A 20,160-nucleotide genomic window follows, 5' to 3' on the forward strand; every position below is an offset into this window, starting at 1 on the left:
CGGCAGCATCAAAGAAAAATGAGCACATCGACTTTGCCTGCCACAGAGACACGGAACTGGCGCATTATTATATAGACTAGTCGATAAGGCCCGTGGAGTAATCCACTTAGGCCGAAGGACAATGAAAAAATAGGTTGTTTTAGACTTTTTGCTGACTTCAGCAGTGCAAATACACAATAAATAAATTGAGAAACTTGTTTTCATGTTTCCTTCATTGTGTAGAGCTTCACTGCTGATCAAGAAAATGTTTATAATCGTGTGGTTTTGATGAACAATTAATGAAATATAAGGGTTTAAAAATTTTGCTGACGTCAGCAATGGCCCGTCAAAAACCCAAAAAAAATTTTTAGAAACTTGTATACACTTTGCTTTCATCGTGTAGATCTTGAAACGCTGATCAAGAAAATGTATAGGATCATGTACTTTTGACAAACGGTTGCAGAGATATTTGGGTTTAAATGTTTTTTGATGACGTCATCAACCCGTCCATTCCGAAACGGATTCGGGGACCCAAGTTTGGGAAAATTACTTAAATTGGTCCAGGTGGTTCCTAGTTACCCACGCGGTGAAAAATCATTGGCTTCATTAATTTAATATAGGATATTGACGTGAAAGTAGTGTTATTGACTTCGCGCCGTAACGTCAGAAAGTTTAACATATTAGACATGCATTTTTCGGCCACATCAAAGAAAAATAAGCATATCAACTTTGCCTGTCACAGAGACACGGAACTGGCGTATTATTATGTAGATAAGTAAAGTAACAAATTATATATTGAAATAACAAGCATTAGTTTTTGACAGGTGTTCATACTCTTTTGGAGAAATTTTAAACTGAATACCAATTTCCTCTGTACTGTGTAAGAATTTGACATCAAGCCATACCGTTATTTCTTTTATTTTTTTTTTAACTGTACGGTAGTTATTTAACTAAATAATCTTTTTACAATACACCACTAAAGGACGTAGACGTTATACGTGGAAAGATAACAAAAAACATTGATAGTTGACATTACTGGACGACACAACATAAACTATAATATCGATTTAACAGTTCAACTTTCTCGGATTATTGCTAACTCATTTGTAATCCGCACGTCGTCGTCGCACATGCTACGGACGGAATAGTTTCTGGAACCACGCAGACATAGAATGGCCGAACGCACCAAACTACACGAAATTTTGCGTCTCAGCCACGTTACAACTTCTCCCTTTGTTTCATCTCTTTTTTCCGCGATCATGTCGGCTAGTCTGGATACGAAAATACTTGTTTATCGACTCATACCCCCGTTGATGCTAAATATCAAAGGTGTAAACGTCCCATGTTCGTCTATGATGCGTCTGTTATAAGATCTTTTTTTTTTCTTTTTCTTGAGAAGTAAATAATGATGACATTGTTTGGCGTCGATAACTTGGAGCAATGGGATTAAAAATCCTTACATCTAAAAATGCTTGTTGTCCTCTCTGCCAAAAACTTCTTACACTTATGTCAGCTCTTGCTTCAGTGTCTGTAACTGCAGAACGGGGAAAATCAGTTGCTTCAGTGGTCAGGGGAATCAGGGGAGGTTCACAGCGTATGTCTCTGCATACCTCCTGCCATAAGGTAACCATCAGATCGCGCAGTTCGTTGTGTCGAATATTCACGAAACCACCAACATGACATGACAATGCATGCTCAATGCATTGTCATGTCATGTTGATGCAATTGTCAGAGAATCCAAAGCGTTTCAAAAAAATCTAATAGCTGGCAGAAATCAAAGATCGACAGAATCTCTAGCAAAATCTTTTTAGAAATTTGATGTTTTCAGGAAAAGTGAACGCGGCATTGAAGCTACCATCATGTGAAGGAAAACAGGGCATATTGCAAATTAATGATGATACTAAAAGAATTTTGAAAATGAAACACCCTGCGGCGAAAGAATGAATTTATTCTTCAAGGACCTGTTGAATTGATTGATAGTGCTGCATTTAATGAATTAACCGGTGATACGATACGAAAAGCTGCCTTGAGAACGAAAGGTGCTGCTGGACCATTAAATCTGGACGCTGATGGGTGGAGAAGAATATTGGTATCGAAATCATTTGGTTCATGCTCTACAGATTAATGCAATGCTATCGCTAAAATGACTAGAACCTTGTGTATAGAAGAAATTAGTGAGAGAGACAATTCTCTAGAATGCTATACTGCTTGTCGCCTGATACCCTTGGACAAATCACCTGGTGTGCGCCCCATTGGTATTGGGGAGGTATTAAGACGAATCATTGGCAAATCCATAATGTGTCTTGTTAAACGCGACGTTATCGATGCAGCTGGAAATCTCCAATTATGTGCTGGACAAGACTCCGGGTGCAAAGCAGCGGTTCATGCAATGAAGGATATATTCGAAGATGAAGAAACTGATGGTGTACTTTTAGTAGACGCATCAAATGCTTTCAATAGTTTGAACAGAAGAGTTTTATTGCACAATCTGAAAATTATTTGTCCGAAACTAGCCATTTATGTTATCAGACTCAAGCGAGATTATTTGTTACTGGTGGACTGGAGATATCATCTTGTGAGGGAACCACTCAGGGAGATCCTACAGCGATGGCAATATATGCACTTGGTATTCGCCCACTGCTAGAAGTGTTAATGGTACACGAGGTTAAGCATGTAGCTTATGCTGTTGATATCAGTGCTGGGGGCGAGCTAGCCCGCTTAAAAAATTGGTGGCAAATGCTTATCGAAAAGGGCCCGCTAATTGGCTACTATCCAGAAGCGTCCAAATCATGGATGATAGTTAAAGCTGACAAGGAGGAGCTGGCTAGAGAGGTTTTCAAAAGATTTGACATCAACATAACATCGGAAGGAAGAAAACATCTTGGCGCCTCAATTGGTTCCCTTAAATACAAGAAACGTTACGTAGAAGAGTTGGTCAATAGATGGGTGAACGAACTGGTGAGTTTATCAGCAATTGCAGAAGTTCAACCTCAAGCTGCTTATTCTGGCTTTATATTTGGATACAGGCATAAATTTAACTATTATATTCGTACAATACCTGGAATTTCGGAGTTGTTGCAACCAGTAGAAAATGTAATTCGCACAAAATTGATCCCAGCCTTATGTGATGGAAGGGCATGTAGCGATGACGAGAGAGTATTGTTGTCTCTTCCGGTGAAAATGGGAGGCCTTGGTTTGATAAATGTTGTTGAGATCACGAAAATGGAATATGAATTTTCAAAACTTGTCACCAACGAACTCACGAAAGAGATAAAGCATCAAAACTTGATCGTGACAACAAGTGCTTTGACGAGCAAACAAATTAAGTCAAAGGTGTCCAGGGAAAGATATGTATTTTATTTAAACAAGCTAAAAGATGTGACGACACGATTATTCCAAGATGAAGCAAAATTAAACGAAATTGCAAGGTCGAATGGTGCTTCTAGTTGGTTAACAACTCTACCATTAAAAGACCATGGATTTAGCCATACCGTTATTGGTTGATATGAATATTCTTTACTAAAAGTTTTTCGGTATTCGTCAACACTATATCTTTCTTCCAGGGCCAAAAGTGGAGTTGCTTTTAAAAAAATACGTATATTTAAAGCATCTTTTACCAGTAACAAGCCTTTTAAAAGCAAATACCCACCCTCATTCTGCAGGGAACCGTTGAGGGGATAAAATGACCGTAAGGCAACACCTTTTGAATGAAGGAAATATCATTTGCTATAACATTTAACTTTTTGAAAGAGACACACGCAGACTTGCTTCGCCAAGATTTAAATTGTGATAGAGGAAATACTATTTATTCCCTATGGACAATAAAATATCTGCACATATACATTCGTTAACCCTATTCGGTCCGGGGTATTTCGAACATAGACGCCATAACTGATAGGCTTGTTCAAGTTGAATCAAACTTGGCACACTTATACACTTAACACTTAACAAAACTTTCTGAGTCACGTTTGCATTACTCGATTATATTTGAACCTATAAACACCGACAAAGACTACTTTTGACAAAATTTAATTGTTAATTGGTGCATTTACATGCATTCTCATCCCCGGAGCTTTTTGAGATAAACCTCAAGAGCACTAGGGAAAAGAATGATTTATATGGAAACTGTATTTCAAGTTGATGGACTGAGTATACAACCTCTAAACACGAGAAAGGTAAAAGCTAAAAGTATTTTTGTTTTGTTTTTATCATATTTTATTCAGCATTTTATTAAAAAGTACAACAGAAACAATGCGGCTTTCTTTTGTTGATGCCCTAAAATATAAGTGTAATAAATATTCATACATTGAATTTAAATGAAAGTTATTTTGCGCAAGTAAGATATAAAAAGGAGATTATTCTCTAAAAGCGTTTCAAAGATGAGAAACATCCAAGTTGTCGCAAAGAAGGATGTGTTTTGCAAGATAACGTGTAGTGCGAAAGCCAACCTCTTCCAAGGGCTCTTTTTCTCTTTTTGACAATCTGGGAATCTTGCTGTGTGAGAAGAAGAATTTTCAAAAGGAGAAAATTAGCCCCGGGGACTAGGTTGGTGCAAAAGCCTGTTTTTTTATCAACATTGCCTTACTAGAAGAAGGGGCGTTGTAAAAGGGGTGCTGTAAAAGGCGCATAAACGACATTCAATTTATGAATACTGCTATATACAAGACGAAAACATTCCGTGGCTAATGCATTCTTTTTATCAGTCTATGCGTCAAAAATCTATGGGTTCGCCCGTCGGCATAAATGAATAACACTGCCGGGGTCCGGAATATAGCTGTGCGCAACCAATTCAAAACAAATAATATGGGTATTATCTATCGCTTGTCGTTACAACTGTCCAGATTGATTGCAGGACTTTGCCCGGTGCAAAATAGTAGATAAAGATATCGCATTTGCTATTTCATGTGTCAGTAGCACGAATTTTTCTGGAGGAAAGACAGAATGCGGCTATCAATAAAAGAAACAAATAGTTTGGATTATAAAAACAAGTTAGAAACTAACCTATACTCCTCCGCTTCCTCCCTAATTTCCATGAGGCGCCAATACCCGCATAAGTACCCGTTTGCGAGTTATGGCCAACGCGCGCTCCAAAATCGGCATTTTTAGTTTTGTGAGATATTCCGACGCTACTGTCAAATTCAAATCCTGAGAATGTGTGTGACTTGGAGAGGGATGTACGTTTCCCGAAATTATGAGTTAGTTTCACAGATGTTTCTGGAGCTCCGTGCTGTGAGTCATAAAAAGATCCTCCTAATGATGCACCTTCACCAAAATTGTGGGTGCCTTTAACTCCTGCACCAAATCCGCCATCTGAATTATAACCAAGTGTGCCTCCTAAGCTAGATTTACCGAAATTATACGATCCTGAAATTCTCCCTCCGTCGCCATCCTTTTCAAATTCTGGTCCTTTCCATTGTGGTAAACTGTATGTTACAACTAGTAAAGTTGAAATGAAGAAAATAACCTTCATCTTCTTGCGTGTGAGATTTGAGTTGAAATTTCGAAGCAACTGAGTGCGTTCTTTTGTTGTATACTGGTGCAGGTGAGTGTTTTCGCTATTTATACATTTTCATTGGAAACATTATGTAGATTTTTGGTTTAGTTTCGACGAAACAAGAAGATTTTCCTCTTAAAATTCGCTTAGACTTAATCCAAAAGCAAAGTTTTTTCTTAAGGTGACAGATATTTATCTGTTATCAAAATAAACTTTATCTTGTTTCCAGGCCTCTATATCTACAACTTTGATATTCTGTAACAACAAAAAAAATATTTTTACTTTTCTTAGTTGTGTGACATTTTAAAATATTTTACCTTCGTTTAAGTAAAACAAAATGGTAAGAAACCTCATTACCAGGATTTCTTAACATGCGACCAAAGCGAAAAATGAATCCCTGGAAACGAGGTTGCCTGGCACTATTTCTTTGTGTTAATAACTTGTATGTGAAAACTCAGGTAAGTACTCTGGCGGAGATGGAATTTACTTCTGGTAAAAAGCCCAACGGGTTATATTTCGTTGTTATTTTGACGTAAAGCTTCATAGATGATGCAATATATGGTCTTTTAATATATAATTCTAATTCTATAGTGCGCTTAACTTTGTAACTTAATGTTGATTATCACAATTATCTAATGCGGTTTAGATTATGAAGATGTCTAACATTGTAAATACATTAAGTAACATAGAAAATGGGAGAAATTGTGTATTGCCTGTAAGAACTGTTAAAATACAGACAGAGAAGGTTGCGAAGACATTTTTGGGAAATATCGATAAATTTTACTTTATGCGGGTGGCAACCATATTGTCTTTTCAAGAAGATTCTCCCCGTCTACTTACAAAAACATATAGGACCACTGTCCAAGCGTTAGATAAAAAGTGTTCAATACAGATAAAAAAAGTAACATCAACAAAGAACAGCATTATAGCAAGGAAGTTTAAAGAGACCTCCTTGGTTATATAGAGCAACAATTTGATTAAAGCTTTAGTGGGTTAAACAAAGAACATTCTATAACTTGCTAAAATATATATGTGACCTATTAAGGATAAAACAATATTTCCATATATTTTGTATTTAGAAGCAGTAAAAACACGTGTGAACGCTACTCTATATATTTTCAACTGAACTTAATGTCTCGATAACCTCAAACACACCATTTCCCCCTCTTTAGTTCAATGTGTCCATTGTCACTTTACTAAACATAACAAGTTTGCAGATTGTCTTTTTTTCTACATAGATTTACAATAAATCCGTTACTGTTGTTCAGGTAGGCACATCTTCATGAAAATAGTCTGGTCTTTTTTCTAATTCTTTTAGGATATTTTCGTACATATCCGTAGGTCTGGTGGTAGTTTCGTATTCTCCTGGAGTATCAATATCGTCATCTTCCTCCCCCTCTTAGTCAAAGTTGGTTGGTTTAAGCTTGGATAAGAACTTAAAGTGTTGAAAGTTGCGTGTGATAGTATGTGCCGGTCGGCTTGCCGTCAATTTTGTACCTTGAACTCGTGTGACACAGTATGGTTTTGGATCAAAAAGGGCTTGAAAACTTGTTGCGTTTCGGTTGTTTTACTAGCACGTAGTCGCCTTTGTTTATCGCTGGTTGGCAAGCATGAAATCGCGCGTCGACATACTTTTTCAATTTAAGTTTTTGTTGTGCATCTTGGTGTGGTGCCTTCTTGATGGCATCCCTGTTCGGTTGGTTGCTAACACTGGACAATTTTCCTCTAACTTGTCGTGGAAATAGCGCTTCAGCTGGACTGACTCCGGTTGTTGAATGTGTCGATATGCGATAACTTAACAGGAAATTATACAGTGCGATTTTCCAAGGCTTCCCTTCTATTGTAGCAATCCGTAGGGTTTTGTTAAGGTTGCGCATAAAATTTTCGGCAGTTGGATTTGCTTTCGGATGTAGCAGTGTGATTCTGTGATCTATTCCTTTAGCATGCATGTAGCGTTTAAATTCGTTGCTGTGAAATGGACTGCCGTTTTCAGAAATGATTTTATGAGGGAGTGCGTTGATTTTACTGAGAGCTCCCAAAGTCAGTAAAGCAGCTGTTGAGCCAACGATTTCTACTTCGGGAAAGCGTGTACGTTGGTCTATTACTACCAGTAAGTGGGAGCGATTTGGTAGGGGTCCCAGAAAGCCTATGTTCAATGTGTGCCACGGCGATGGTGGCAGGGGAGATAGTTTCAGTGGTGGCAGTGGGTTCATTCTTGAATTTGCGATACACAGTGAACAGTTCTTGCAAAGTGTTTCGACTTGGGGGTTAATATCCGGAAAATAAATTTTGTCAGTATGGATTTCGGTTTTGTCATTCCAAGGTGTGTTTCATGAGCTAGTTTAAGCAATCTGTGGCGTAAACTGGTCGGTGCTACAATTCGATTTCCTCTAAGTATCAAGGATTCGTCGTTGTTGCAAGTCAACTCGTTGCGTATTATGTTATAAAGGTGAAGCTCTTTAACGTTACAGTCGGGATATTTTGTGGATATTGTGTCTATTGAATACCATTTAGTAGAGCAAATAAGTTCTTTCAGACATTGCAGGGTCGGGTCATTTTTCGTGTGTACTTTTATCTCGTCTAGGGTGATGACTATCGGTTCTGCATGCTTTGTTGTAAAATTTACATATTCTTCAATGATTCTGGTAGAGTTAGTATTACTGTCGGGAACGGTGTGTCGGAAACAATAGTCTGCCGGGTTAAAAGAGCCATTGATGTGACGAATATTGAAGCTAAACCCTTGTAGGCGTAAACACCATCGTTCTATACGTAAAGGTAAAGTTGACTTCGGGTTACTGAGTGATGATACCAATGGTTTGTGGTCTGTAAGAATTTCAAAGTCTGAGCCAAGTATAAATAAGGAGAATTTTTCACATCCGTGGACAATTGCTAAACATTTTTATAATTTTATTTTATATTAAATTTTATATTATATTTTTTTTATATTTTATAATTGGCTATAACGAGATTCTGTATCTGATACTGCTCAGCTCGAGTATATGCTATATCTGCGGTTGAAAAGATGAAGCCAAAAAATTCTACTGGGGATTTATCGAACTCACATTTTTTAAGATTCAATGTTAGTCTGTATGTCCCGAAACGTTGTAAGACTTTTTCCAAGATGGTGTCCAGTTCTTTTAGACTTTGGGATCATGTTGCCAGCTATATTCTTGCAGCCTGGGATGTCTCTCAAAATATTCTCTAGTTTTATTTGTAGCTCTTCAGAGGTCGATGAGGTACCAAAGTTAAGCCGTTTGTATCGATGCAAACCCTGGTGTGTCGAAAATGTTGTTATTGATCTTGAACCAGGCTCTAACTCAAGCTGCAAGAAGGCACTGGTCATGTCGAGTTTACAATAGTATTTCGCGCCGTTTTAGGTCGTGAATCAGATCGTCTATAGATGGCGCAGGATGACGTGTGCGCTTTATGACTTTGTTTGCTTTGCGCATGTCTATGCACATACAAATTTCGTCCGGATTATATTTTTTTGGTGCAACAACGATCGGTGAAACCCAGGGTGTCGGCTGGTCAGTGACGTCCTCGATTATATCGGCTTTTCTGAGTTTGTCTAGTTCTTTGTCGACATTTTGACGGAGGTGAAAAGGGATACTTCGTGGTTTTGAGAGAAGAGGCTTAACGCTTTCATTTCATCGATGTGTAATTAATTCTGTGTATTATATTGTTAGAAAGAGAGTTAACATTTGCAGTTCGTACCCACATGCCGTTATTTATGCTACACCCATGCCAGTAAGATCGTAGGTTCTTTAGTGAGATCCTAAACTTAAACGGTGCTATTTACTACTGTCACGGCAGCGTTTTCCGAAAAGACTCTCGAATTGTCTCAAGTGTTTGCAAAAGTGGAAAAAAGTGGTCTTCTTCAGTTAATGGTGTTTCACATGCCGGAAAAATGGTTATTTGTAAACATACTACAGAATTAGATTAAATTCTTAGTTCCCTTTGGATTTTGTTTAGGCTTTTCCTGCACATCGAGAAAGAATACAAAAAACAGGCCGCAATGATCGAATATATTAAGTGAAAAAATAGTCTGTTCCAAAACAGAGAAGTTGAGCAAAAAACAATTCAAGTGTTTTTTTAAACTTGTATTTCTAAAAATATATATATTAGCCTTGAAAGTCAATTTGGCATATGTGTTACTTTTTCTGTTAGAAAGCGTGGAACCATTCTTAACTAAGCTATTATAAATTACAAACAGGATGTGTGATTTAACTAATAAATGCTAAAAACCGTGAGCACACCTAATGGGACAAAACTTTGTCGAAGTGACGAAATTTTTCTTTGGTGACGAATACTATCACAAGCATTTAAAGAACAATTCCTTTCGCTTCTGATAGAACTTACATGCTTCTAAACGGATTTTCAACTATCTCTACAACAGATTGTGCGTTTTTAACAGCTTCTGTAATTCCCGCTGCATCGAACCCGTTGATTATTATTTCTGCTTCGTTGCTTAAATGGTGGTAAAGTTGAACGATCCGGGATGCGTGCAATAATGTTTAAGGAAGTCTTTTCATGCGCTGGATCAATGCCTTGTTTCAACTGAATTGCTACTTGATTTGAAAACCATTCATTGTACAAACTTTGAATGAAGGCTTTAGCAGCTTTATTTACAGTAATATCCAGAGGTTAAAATTTATTTGTCAGGTTGTGCGGAACAATTACGACCTCGCAGTTATTTTTTGAACAAAATTCCTTTAATGTATCGTTATCTTGACCTTTGAAGGTATCCATAACAATAAGCGAATACTGTTCATATGGGTACCCATTTTCCTTTTCAACTTTATTAAGGTAAATGATTTTTGGTGAATGTGATCAAGAAAGAATTGGGAAATTTAAATTTTGGTAAAGAAACCTTTGTTTTTCCCTCACCGATCAACTGCATTGGCAGAAACTTACCAGTTAAGGTAACCGCAAAAGTTGCTGTTATCTTCATTTTATCATCGACTCTTTTGAAGGGAACATTCTTTTCACCTTTAAAACTAAAGGTGTACTTTCCTGGAAAAACAGCTCAAAGGTGTTTGATCTAGATTTATAACCAGTGATGTTGGGATGTCATGTTCCAAAATGTAAAATTTCTCTTCTTGTTGGACAGCCTCCACAACTAACAACAGTAGGACATATTCCTAGAGACATATCCAGACACACATTTTTCTTCTTGAAAGAAGAAAATGGAAAAATCGAAGAATCAGTCCAAAGTACAAAATATCGGCCATCTCCGACTCCAGCAAGGGGTTTAGAAATTCCACTAATGTTAACGTTTAAAAGTACACGTTTCATTACACATTAAAAACTGAAGACCTTCGTTACATCATTATTTTTATATGATTACGAATCACAAAAAATATTTTCAGAAGACGAAGAATGTGATGATATAACAAAGATGAAGATGATAGCGAAGTGGTCAAACTAAAGGATAAAAGAAAAAAGCCGCCAATCATATACGAGACGGCATCAGAATTGTTAGAAATCGATATTTGTAGTGAAGTGGTTAAACCAAGGGGGAAAAACCTTGTATCGTATCGTATTCATCATTCGAATCATCAGAAAATGAAGAAACTGTCGCGTAGAAAAAAACCGATCTTATGTATTTTACGAAATTACACAAAATACCTTTGATGCTTATTTGAAGAATATAGGTTTGCTAAGGATATACAACGTTTGTGGTATTTGTTTTCACCTGTATATTAGCTGATTGAAGTTTTAATAAGAAATAAGAAAAATCCAGGACATAAGTTTCGCCAACAAAGAAAAATTTCATCACTTTTGTCCGACAAAGTTTTGTCCCATAAGGTGTTTGAAGTTTCATTTTTTCCACTTTAATTAGCCCACCAACTATGTAACCCATGGTCAACTCACCTTAGTTCAGGGAGAGAGAAAATTCTCCCAGACACATAAGTGCTTATCTTATATAAAAATAATCAACAGAAGAAAAGCTTTATTAAGAAAAAGTCTTGAATTGTAGATCTCCGTAAAGCTTTACCGAGAGCAGTGAAAGAAGCTGTTTTGTCTGTGCAGTTTGTACATAGAGGTAAAAAGTACAACCCCGCCGACGAAAAACGCGAGAAATACGGGTATTAATATAAGAGACTAGTCATTAGCCTGTGGAAAAATAATAGGATTCTTCCGTCGTACAAATTCCGGTCTTTAGATTATCGCCCGTCGTGCATATCTCAGGTATCTTTAATTTCATTTTTTTTTAAAAATAGGGGCTACCATTTTGAAGAAAATATAGGTATTGTAAATAAGATTGTATCTTGCACAATCTTGTAACGTAGTAACTCGCTTTTCAATGTACAATTTTAATACCAGGTTACATTTTCTTTTAAGAATGCCAACTTAACAGGCTTAAAAATCAATGGAAAGTTGAAGAGACAAAATAAACGTTGCTTTGTAGTGTCTGTTCCGAAACGTAGCATATGTAAACAAAGCCACTGATTGTTTTTTTGCAAAATAACTTTCAAATCTTGGCACGTTGTGGACACACAAATAGAATACCAAAAAGCCAACAGGAATCTTTTTATATCTTTATCTTTGTTTACATTACACATTTCACATTCTCTCACGAATAAACCAGATAAAATCCTTTTCATCGGAATAAGTGACTTACTAATCATTCTGTTACAAGCTTAAGACAGAATTATGTATGCCACATGTTGAGATTGATGTAAAGCAAAGTATTTGGGCATGAAAATCTTATTGCCTATTTTCCATACATTTTACGTTTTTGAAGAAAAACTGATATAGCTTATAATAATTAACTGGTCATAAGCCTGTGAAAAATCCAAGGGAATTCATCCATTGTAAAAAGGTTATAAAATATATCTCATTTGCTATTTCATGTGTCTGCAGCACAACTTTGAAATTTCACAAAGGCAGAACATCGTCTATTCTTATAGAGATGGGTCGCTAGGCCCTTGGATAAATCCACAAAGTTCACCCATCGCAACAAAGTTCTTTTCCGTGTGTCTGCAACACGTGTTCTGCACACAAGTTTATATTTCGTTTCAAAACGACTTTCTTTAGTTAAAACAAACATTATTCTATTGCAAATTTTTTGATCACATATCAGTCAGCTATTCTTCAGCTCTGCGCATATTTCAAACTTTGTGCTCAATTTTTTTACCTACAATACAATAGCCTATGTTCAGTATATTTTCTATCCAGATTTTACCCAACCATATTGCGCTGAAGCCAATTTTTTATAGGATAAAGCAGCTTCATGTTAAAGGAGAATTTGGTACTTGATCAATTTTGCTCTGAAAAGACTTGGTCAAGCACCTGACTCTCCGATTCTTTTAGGATTATTTTAAGATTAAAAACAATAGAAAATTCAACTAAATCAACAATAAAGAAAAACTTGATTATCATAAAAAGGGAGAGTTGATTTTATACGTTCATTGACAAAGCAGAACGCAGAACAGAAGTTTAAAATTCTTGAGGACAAGATGACTTCGTCACCAACAACAGATGCTGATATCATATACAACTTCCCTCATCGTTTTAACAGTTACAAGAAATCGAGAATGACGTCACAAAGCTCCACCAGTTCAGAAGGGAGTGACAATGGAGTGGATATTGTTGATTGTTGCGCAGATGTTCCAAGGTTTTATCCTAAAACACAATTTTTATCGTGCTTGGAAAATATCTTAAAAGATTATGCGAATCCAAAAATAGTGAAAAACATTTTATCGAATGTTAAAGTAGACATAAAGACCCACTAACATCGTCTGTAACAAAACATTCATCTCACAGGAAAATTGTCGGCCTTCAGACACTTGATAGATAAAATTGCTGGAGAAGAGATTCCCATAACGATAGCTTCCCACAACAGCAGTCACTAAACCTGGAAACATTTCGCAATGAAGATCTCGTGTTGATCGAAAAAGCGCTTCTCTAATAGATAGATAGCTACATTTGTTAATATATGTAAACAGCCGTTACGGCTGTAAATCAGCCGAATATTTGATGGAAGTATATATTAAGAGTAGATTGTAACTTGGAATAATATCTTTTTCGTAGAAACTTTATCTCACAAAATCTGCACGTTCAATCAAAAAACTTTCCAATCTTCTATCGTCGTGGTGTACCATTTGTCATTCGCAAAATGTTTTGAATTACAAGAATTTCTTTGGTTCGTGAAAGTTTATCGAATTCATAAACGCACTCGCAAAAACAAATTTTATCCTGAATTGACACGTATTATAAGCTTCACGAAATTAATTTGCGCCATTTTATTACTTAGGACGCGAAAACTTCTGGCCGCGAAAATTTGTTCCATTAGGGTAATTCTAATGAAATTACTTGTGAACCGTAGGAATTGATGGCTAAAGGCATCTAATCCGCAAGGCGAAAAGAAAAACACTTTATTTGAAAATAATGTTTTTTCAAGCATATACTAAAATCAGAAATATTTTACATGCTTGCAATAATATGACACAATACCTTAAACTGGAGATATTTATTAGGAGTAGAGCTATTTTAACAGTTTTTGCTATAAACAAAACGAAATTAATTTGGTTTAATTTAAGATAAATCTTGAATTAACAACTAACTTAGTGTTCTTGTCTGATAATATATGTATCGCAAGTTCATCTTGATCTTTATCCAAAGGTAATCTATTTTCAACAATATACTCTTCGACTTGCTTATCATACCTTGCAAGATCATACATAGTAACTGGTCTGGGTGTATCCTTGAATTGTAATTTGATGGTGTAGGATTTCTTCATATTTTTAACCAATGACATAGAGTGACACATCACAGTTGAATAACTTTCCCGAAATTGCGTTTACTCTTTGGTGACACTTGTTGTATTCATAATAGCAGGAAAATGGAACTCTAAAAGATTTATATTGGTGTTAATTGCATTCAGCTGAAATGTATTTGACAGGTCATCAACAGAGAGATATTTCTGGGTATTGATTTGTATATGTTGTCACCCTCAACAAAAATCTTATCTAAATCTGATTTTGTCCAATATTCAATATTGCGTACTTTTGACCAAAATATTGAAAACAAAGAGTTGCATGCACATTGACGACCCGCTGTGTCTCCAAATTGTGCACTGCCTTGATTGAAAGATCCCAACACAGATTTAAGAACTTGATGTGTAGGCATACTGTTATATATACCCAGAAGTTTTTCAAAAAGGCACTACTGCTACTGGAAAAATGTATAGCAATACCAAGCAAGCTTGAAACGTATTCGAAACTGCACGTCACAATCGTCAGCTTATTGCCGCCCCATAAGGGGCGGCTCTTAGTCTGCCAGGCGTGAATAAAAAACATTTTTTTGCCGAGCGAAATTCCCCAATTACGTAAGGTGCGTAGCGCCGCAATGTAATTGAGCTTTTATGAATATAAAATTGAAATACGATTTAATATTGGATAATCGAGCCCATTCTCGCGAATAATGGCACCCCGGGTGAAGCTAATGTTGCAATTAAGAACCAAATGAAAAACGTTGATAAAATTCTATGTTCTACAAATATAAACATTACAAAAGCGTTTCGTCAATAAAAACCAAGTGTACGACTTCGAACAGACGACAGATCTGCCACAGGTTTCACCTTCTATAGTTTGAACGATTACCTAACAAGATAAAGGAAAGAAATATCATGCATTAGGTTGTCTCTTTGAAGCATTGGGCTGGTGGGTGGGACAATATTAAATCATATTTCAATTTTATATTAATAAAACCTCAATTACATAATTGGGTAATTACGTAATTGGGGAATTTTATTTCATATAAAATTTCCATACGATTTAATATTGGATAATCGAGCCCATTCTGCCTCAAAATGGCACCCCGAGTGCCACTCTGCCTCAGTTCAAAGCTTTTTTTCAAACACCTTGTCCTGGTATATTTTAGCCTTATTCAAAATATGTCTATGATAATGTTTTTGCCAGGTTGAAGATTGTCCCCGATCAAGTATACTTTCCAGGGACAAACCCATTGCCTTTGCTTTAGATGAAGATGGTGATCGACAGAGTGTGCCGTGAAAGGTTTGATGTCTACCCCTGCGTTTTTAAGTTCAGTCTTGATCCAACCTGCAATAGTACTACGAACCACCTCACGTTAAGGTTTTACTGGACTTGGTTAAAACGCCAACCCTGGGGTCTTACAATGTATTGGTTCAAGCAAGAAACAATGCACAATTTTTTGTTCTCTGAAAACTCATGATACTCAATTTTTGGTGGGGGACTCCCTTTTTTCCGAGTTTTTGTTCTCTCAGAAAGTTCAAAAATATACGAAGTTTGTGTTTTAACCATGTAGCGGATATCTAATAGTTTCAGTTCTGATCCCCTGGAAGCTGAACATAATGCCAACAACATGACAGTTTTTAAAACTAATAAGCGATCTGTTAGATGTTCATTTTCCGACAAATTTCCTAAATAAGATAAGACCTGTTGAACAACCCACACAAACACAAATCTGGGTTGTTGAGGTCTCTTATTTGCCACACCCGTGGTTAATTCACACACCCTCGGATGTTTGCCTACATAAAAACCATCAATAGGGGCATGAAATGCAGAGATAGCTGATCTGTATCCATTAATAGTGCTATACTGAAACCCCTGTTCGAACATTTCAGCTAAAAATTTAAAAAATAATTCAAAGAACATTTAACGGGATCAACTTGTTGTTGACCACACCAGCTAGTCCACTTTCTCCAGGACGATTCGTAATTAGAGAGTGTGCCCTCTGTTCTGGCACTTGTGATAAGCTCTGCAGCTTTTCCTGATATTCCCTGAGCCTCCAAAATTTTCCTGAAATTGTCCAAGCCACCAGCCTCAAAGTTCGGTTTTCCAGAAGTGGATGGCTCTTTCCCTGAGGGTTTGTTAGAAGTGACAAGCTTTGTGGCAGGAGTAGAGGATTGGTCACTAGCATTTCTAGGAGAGGACCATACCACGTCTGTGTTTGCCAAGCAGGAGTTATCAAAATCATACACACTTTTTCCCTTCGAACCTTGGCTAACACTCTCCCATTAAGGAAAACGGAGGAAATGCATACAGGTAATGGTTCCCCCACGGTTGTTGCAGTGCATCCACCGCTAAGCAACCTGGGTCTGGTTTCCAAGACATGTAACTCGGTACCGGATGAAAAAGTCGTGATGCAAATAGGTCTACGTCTGGTGTGCCCCACCTTTTGCATAGAGTCTTGAATATTCGAGGATCTAGAAGCCATTCGCTCGAGTCCACAAAGTTTCTGGACATCCAGTCTGCCTTCACATTCAGTGTCCCTGGTAGATGTTCTGCTGTAATTGTGATCTCCTTGGATAATAGAAAAGTCCACAGGTCTTTTGATAACTGAATCAAGCGAGGGTCCTTGGTGCCCCCCATTTTCATTATATAGGCTAGCGCTGTCATATTGTCTATTTGGAAGTGAATATGTTCTAGGGGCATCATTTTGTAGAACGTTAGCGTAGCTAGATAGACCGCTTTTAATTCTAAGATGTTGATGTGAAGGTTGGATTCTTGCAGAGACCATTGCCCCCCCTATATTCCTTCCCTGACAAACTGCTCCCCAACCTTGTTTGGATGCATCTGTTTGGATTATTACCCTCTGGAGGGATTTTAATAATGATCTTCCCTGGGCCAGTGCTAAATTGTCCAGCCACCAATGGATTTCCCATAGAGCCTGTGGGTCTAAATGAACAACTGCCTGGTAACTTTTGTTTAATTGTAAAGCTTTTGTCAAGCACTTTTGCATATGTCTTATCTGTAAGTTTGCTGGAATGACCGCTGGAGAGGTTGAGGATAGTTTGCCCACCAGACTGCTCAGTTCCCATACAGTCATTGAGGGTTTTGTCAGTACCCCCTTGCATTTCTCCTCTATTCTTTTCACTTTTTCTTGGGGCAAGTTCATTCTCATGTTCATTGAATTTATCTCTACACCCAGGAAATTTATTGTTTGAACTGGCTCCAGAATAGACTTGGGCAAATTGATGACAAATCCCAAATTTTGTAGAAGAAAAATGAGAGTATCTCTTGCTTGAAACAATTTTTCCTTCGACTGTCTTAAAAGCAACATGTCGTTTAAATAAATGATTACTCCCACATTGATTTTTCGTAAAATTGAAATTGGAATTTTCATCAATTTGGTGAATATCCGTGGAGCAGGCCCCAGTCCAAAACACATGCAGAGGAATTCGTAGAGGTTTCCCTGCCACTGGAACCGTACATATTTTCTTGACCTCTGATGAAGTGGGACACAAAAATAAGCATCTTTCAGGTCTATTTTGCACATATAATCCCCTTCCTGTATCATTTCCTGTATCAGATGAAGTCCCTCCATTTTGAAATGATGGTAAGGTACAAACTTGTTCAGATGTTTCAAATTTGACACAGGTCTGTTTCCCCTATCCTTCTTGGGAACTAAGAATACATTGCTCAAAAACTCCCCTTTTACATGACATATAGACTGAATAGCTCCCTTAACCAGCGTGCTCTCCACCTCCTTGGTCACTAGAGCAACTTCCTTCTGATTCATTCGGAAGTTCTGAGGTATTTTTTGTTGTTTTGGTTGTTCTATGAAAGGAATCTGCAATCCTGAGACATACTCCAAAATTTCTGGGTCCTTGGTTAGTATTTCCCAGTTGTCTACAAAAAATTTTAGTCTTCCTGCCAATGGGTAATTGATATTTTCGAGACTCAGCGTTTTGTTTTTAAGAAACAAATGCCTCACTGAGGGATGAACGTGTTGCAGATTCCTTAAAGGAATTATTTCTGGAAATTTCAGGTTTACTGCTCTCAATGGAGTCAACCTGGTGAAGGTCTCCCTCAAATTTTGATTTCTCACCTCCAAGTCTTGGAAAACTTGTCTGCTTGAAGTTACTGCTTTGTTGTTGGTTGTGGCGTGGGGCCGGCTTGAAATACCTCCATTGTTTTTTGTCCAATGAGGGCTCCCCTCGAAAGGGCCGTTTAAAATTGTTTGTTGTTGAAGTCGATGATGAGGACTTTCTTGCCAAACCATAAACTTCTTTTGATTTCTTCTTTGTCTTTGCAGTAGCGATTACGTGCTCCTGAAATTTTTTCCCAAACAGATTGTCTTCTGTTGGAATTTCCAAAAGTGGCGACTCGTCTTTTAACATGACTTTTTTTTTGTCTGACATGATAGCCGACAACACATTTAATCTTCGGTGATATGAAACAGCATTAAAAGCTTGTCCCAATAACAGTACAGTTTGCTCAACTGATTGAGATAGATCCTTCCAGAAAATCTCCTCAGGGTTTTCCCTGGATGCACCAAGTGACGCTTCAATTGCATACCAAGTACGGCTCAAAGGCCCCATAACATTGCATATTTTTGTTGGATTCGCTGCAATCCCTCATCCAAATTCAACTCAATACGTTTTCTACTTTCTTCTAACAATTTTTTGCAGAATATAGCTATCCAATTTTTTTAGCTTGATGATATTTATAGGAACTGGATTTTCATCCAGCACACTGTCTTTCAAGTCCCTGTCTGGGACGAAACGCTGCATGTATTTGTTAGCATACTATGCTAGTTCAATAGGCAGTTCGTATTCATTCATCCTCTCATCAGATAAAGCTTCAAACCGTTGTCGTTTAAAGCAAGGTCCGTAGCCATCTTTATTCTCTTGGATACTATGCTCCAGGGGATCTTTCTCCCCGACTTCGTGGTCTAAATCACCACTATTCTCCGAAGAAATTTCCAATAAAACGTTTCCATTATCTTCCCATTGTGGTAGTCGGAATGATTGCTGAGATAGCTTAAGATAAAATTTTAAAAATAACTTTCGTCTGCTTCGCTTGCGAGAATAAGTCGAAAGAGGCAGAGCGGCTCTCGGGGTGCCATTATGAGGCAGAATGGGCTCGATTATCCAATATTAAATCGTATGGAAATTTTATATGAAATGAAATGGCCGTTTATCTATTTCATATTCCTTCGTCCCGTAAAAATCGGGTTCTGCAGGATTTTGCCGGGATTTTCCGAAAAAGCTGCGCGCAACCATTTTGAACAGACAAAATACAGCTATTATTAAAGAGACTAGTCGTTAGCCCGTAGAAAAATCCACGGGGTCGGTCGTCCTTTATATATCACATTTCGTGTTTCCGTAACAGGACACGGTAACCCTTTTGAACACACAGACAAAATACGGTTATTATTATAGAGACTAGTTGATGGCCCGTGGAAAAATCCACGGGTCCGCCCATCCTTTTTATACCACTTAAGCGCGTCTTGCGTTTGGCTTACCCTGGTGTCGAAACGCCGGGGTAAGCCAAAGTCAAGGTGTGACCTGACGTTGAACACTCTGTGGAGCGCTTAATAAGAGCCGTAAACTGTGCCACACGATCAGGTGGGGCGCTTTAGTACAGGTATACAGTATGTCGTAAATTAAGTGAAGCGCATACACCATTATAGTCTTGCGACTGTATCATATTTTTCAAAAAATATTCCCCGCAACGATAGCTGAAATAAAAACGCAGTTTACAAACAACAGTCGGTACCCCATCATAGCAAAAACAATCAGTCAATATTATTTTATTTTGCGGAATAAGTTTTTGTGAAAGTTAAATAATTTATCGTTATACTCTCACTTCTAGCCAAAGATAGGAGCTAGCTAAATGGCTACAGTCTCAACACAAAAATAAATGGTGGGTAGGATAAAAAGCTCTTATACCATACAGAATAGTAATAAGTAA

The 20,160-nt window shown here is 37.4% G+C and overlaps 3 protein-coding genes across 3 annotated transcripts; all 3 read right to left on the reverse strand.

The window, feature by feature from the left end:
- Positions 1-4,170: 4,170 nt before the first annotated feature.
- Positions 4,171-5,846, reverse strand: LOC130623137 (uncharacterized). Its single transcript, XM_057438627.1, has 3 exons — positions 5,791-5,846; positions 4,981-5,534; positions 4,171-4,254 (listed from the first exon to the last, which is right to left on the reverse strand). Exons 1-3 carry the CDS (start codon positions 5,844-5,846, stop codon positions 4,199-4,201), a joined length of 666 nt encoding a protein of 221 aa, XP_057294610.1. The 3' UTR covers positions 4,171-4,198.
- Positions 5,847-7,682: 1,836 nt separating this feature from the next.
- Positions 7,683-8,816, reverse strand: LOC130623138 (uncharacterized). The gene is made up of 2 exons (XM_057438628.1): positions 8,585-8,816; positions 7,683-8,362 (listed from the first exon to the last, which is right to left on the reverse strand). The coding sequence occupies exons 1-2, from the start codon at positions 8,814-8,816 to the stop codon at positions 7,683-7,685; spliced, it is 912 nt and encodes a 303-aa protein (XP_057294611.1).
- A 7,289-nt stretch (positions 8,817-16,105) lies between these two features.
- LOC130623139 (uncharacterized) lies at positions 16,106-18,785 on the reverse strand. Its single transcript, XM_057438629.1, has 2 exons — positions 18,179-18,785; positions 16,106-18,093 (listed from the first exon to the last, which is right to left on the reverse strand). Exons 1-2 carry the CDS (start codon positions 18,783-18,785, stop codon positions 16,106-16,108), a joined length of 2,595 nt encoding a protein of 864 aa, XP_057294612.1.
- Between the last annotated feature and the right edge of the window lie 1,375 nt (positions 18,786-20,160).

The sequence above is a fragment of the Hydractinia symbiolongicarpus genome, chromosome 13, assembly GCF_029227915.1.
Source record: "Hydractinia symbiolongicarpus strain clone_291-10 chromosome 13, HSymV2.1, whole genome shotgun sequence".
NCBI classification, from domain to species: Eukaryota; Metazoa; Cnidaria; class Hydrozoa; order Anthoathecata; family Hydractiniidae; genus Hydractinia; species Hydractinia symbiolongicarpus.

Bases quoted from the DNA above. Each gene is read 5' to 3' on its own strand.
- LOC130623137 (XM_057438627.1), bottom strand. From the start codon at position 5,846: ATGTTAAGAAATCCTGGTAATGAGGTTTCTTACCATTTTGTTTTACTT. The intron at 5,535-5,790 runs GTAAAATATTTT...ATGTATAAATAG, and splicing joins TTTGTTTTACTTAAACGAAG to CGAAAACACTCACCTGCACC. The intron at 4,255-4,980 runs GTTAGTTTCTAA...CTTATATTTTAG, and splicing joins GAGGAAGCGGAGGAGTATAG to GGCATCAACAAAAGAAAGCC.
- LOC130623138 (XM_057438628.1), bottom strand. From the start codon at position 8,816: ATGACCAGTGCCTTCTTGCAGCTTGAGTTAGAGCCTGGTTCAAGATCA. The intron at 8,363-8,584 runs GTCTTACAACGT...AAAAATGTTTAG, and splicing joins TGGACACCATCTTGGAAAAA to CAATTGTCCACGGATGTGAA.
- LOC130623139 (XM_057438629.1), bottom strand. From the start codon at position 18,785: ATGGGGCCTTTGAGCCGTACTTGGTATGCAATTGAAGCGTCACTTGGT. The intron at 18,094-18,178 runs GTGAGGCATTTG...AATTTTTTGTAG, and splicing joins TGCAACACGTTCATCCCTCA to ACAACTGGGAAATACTAACC.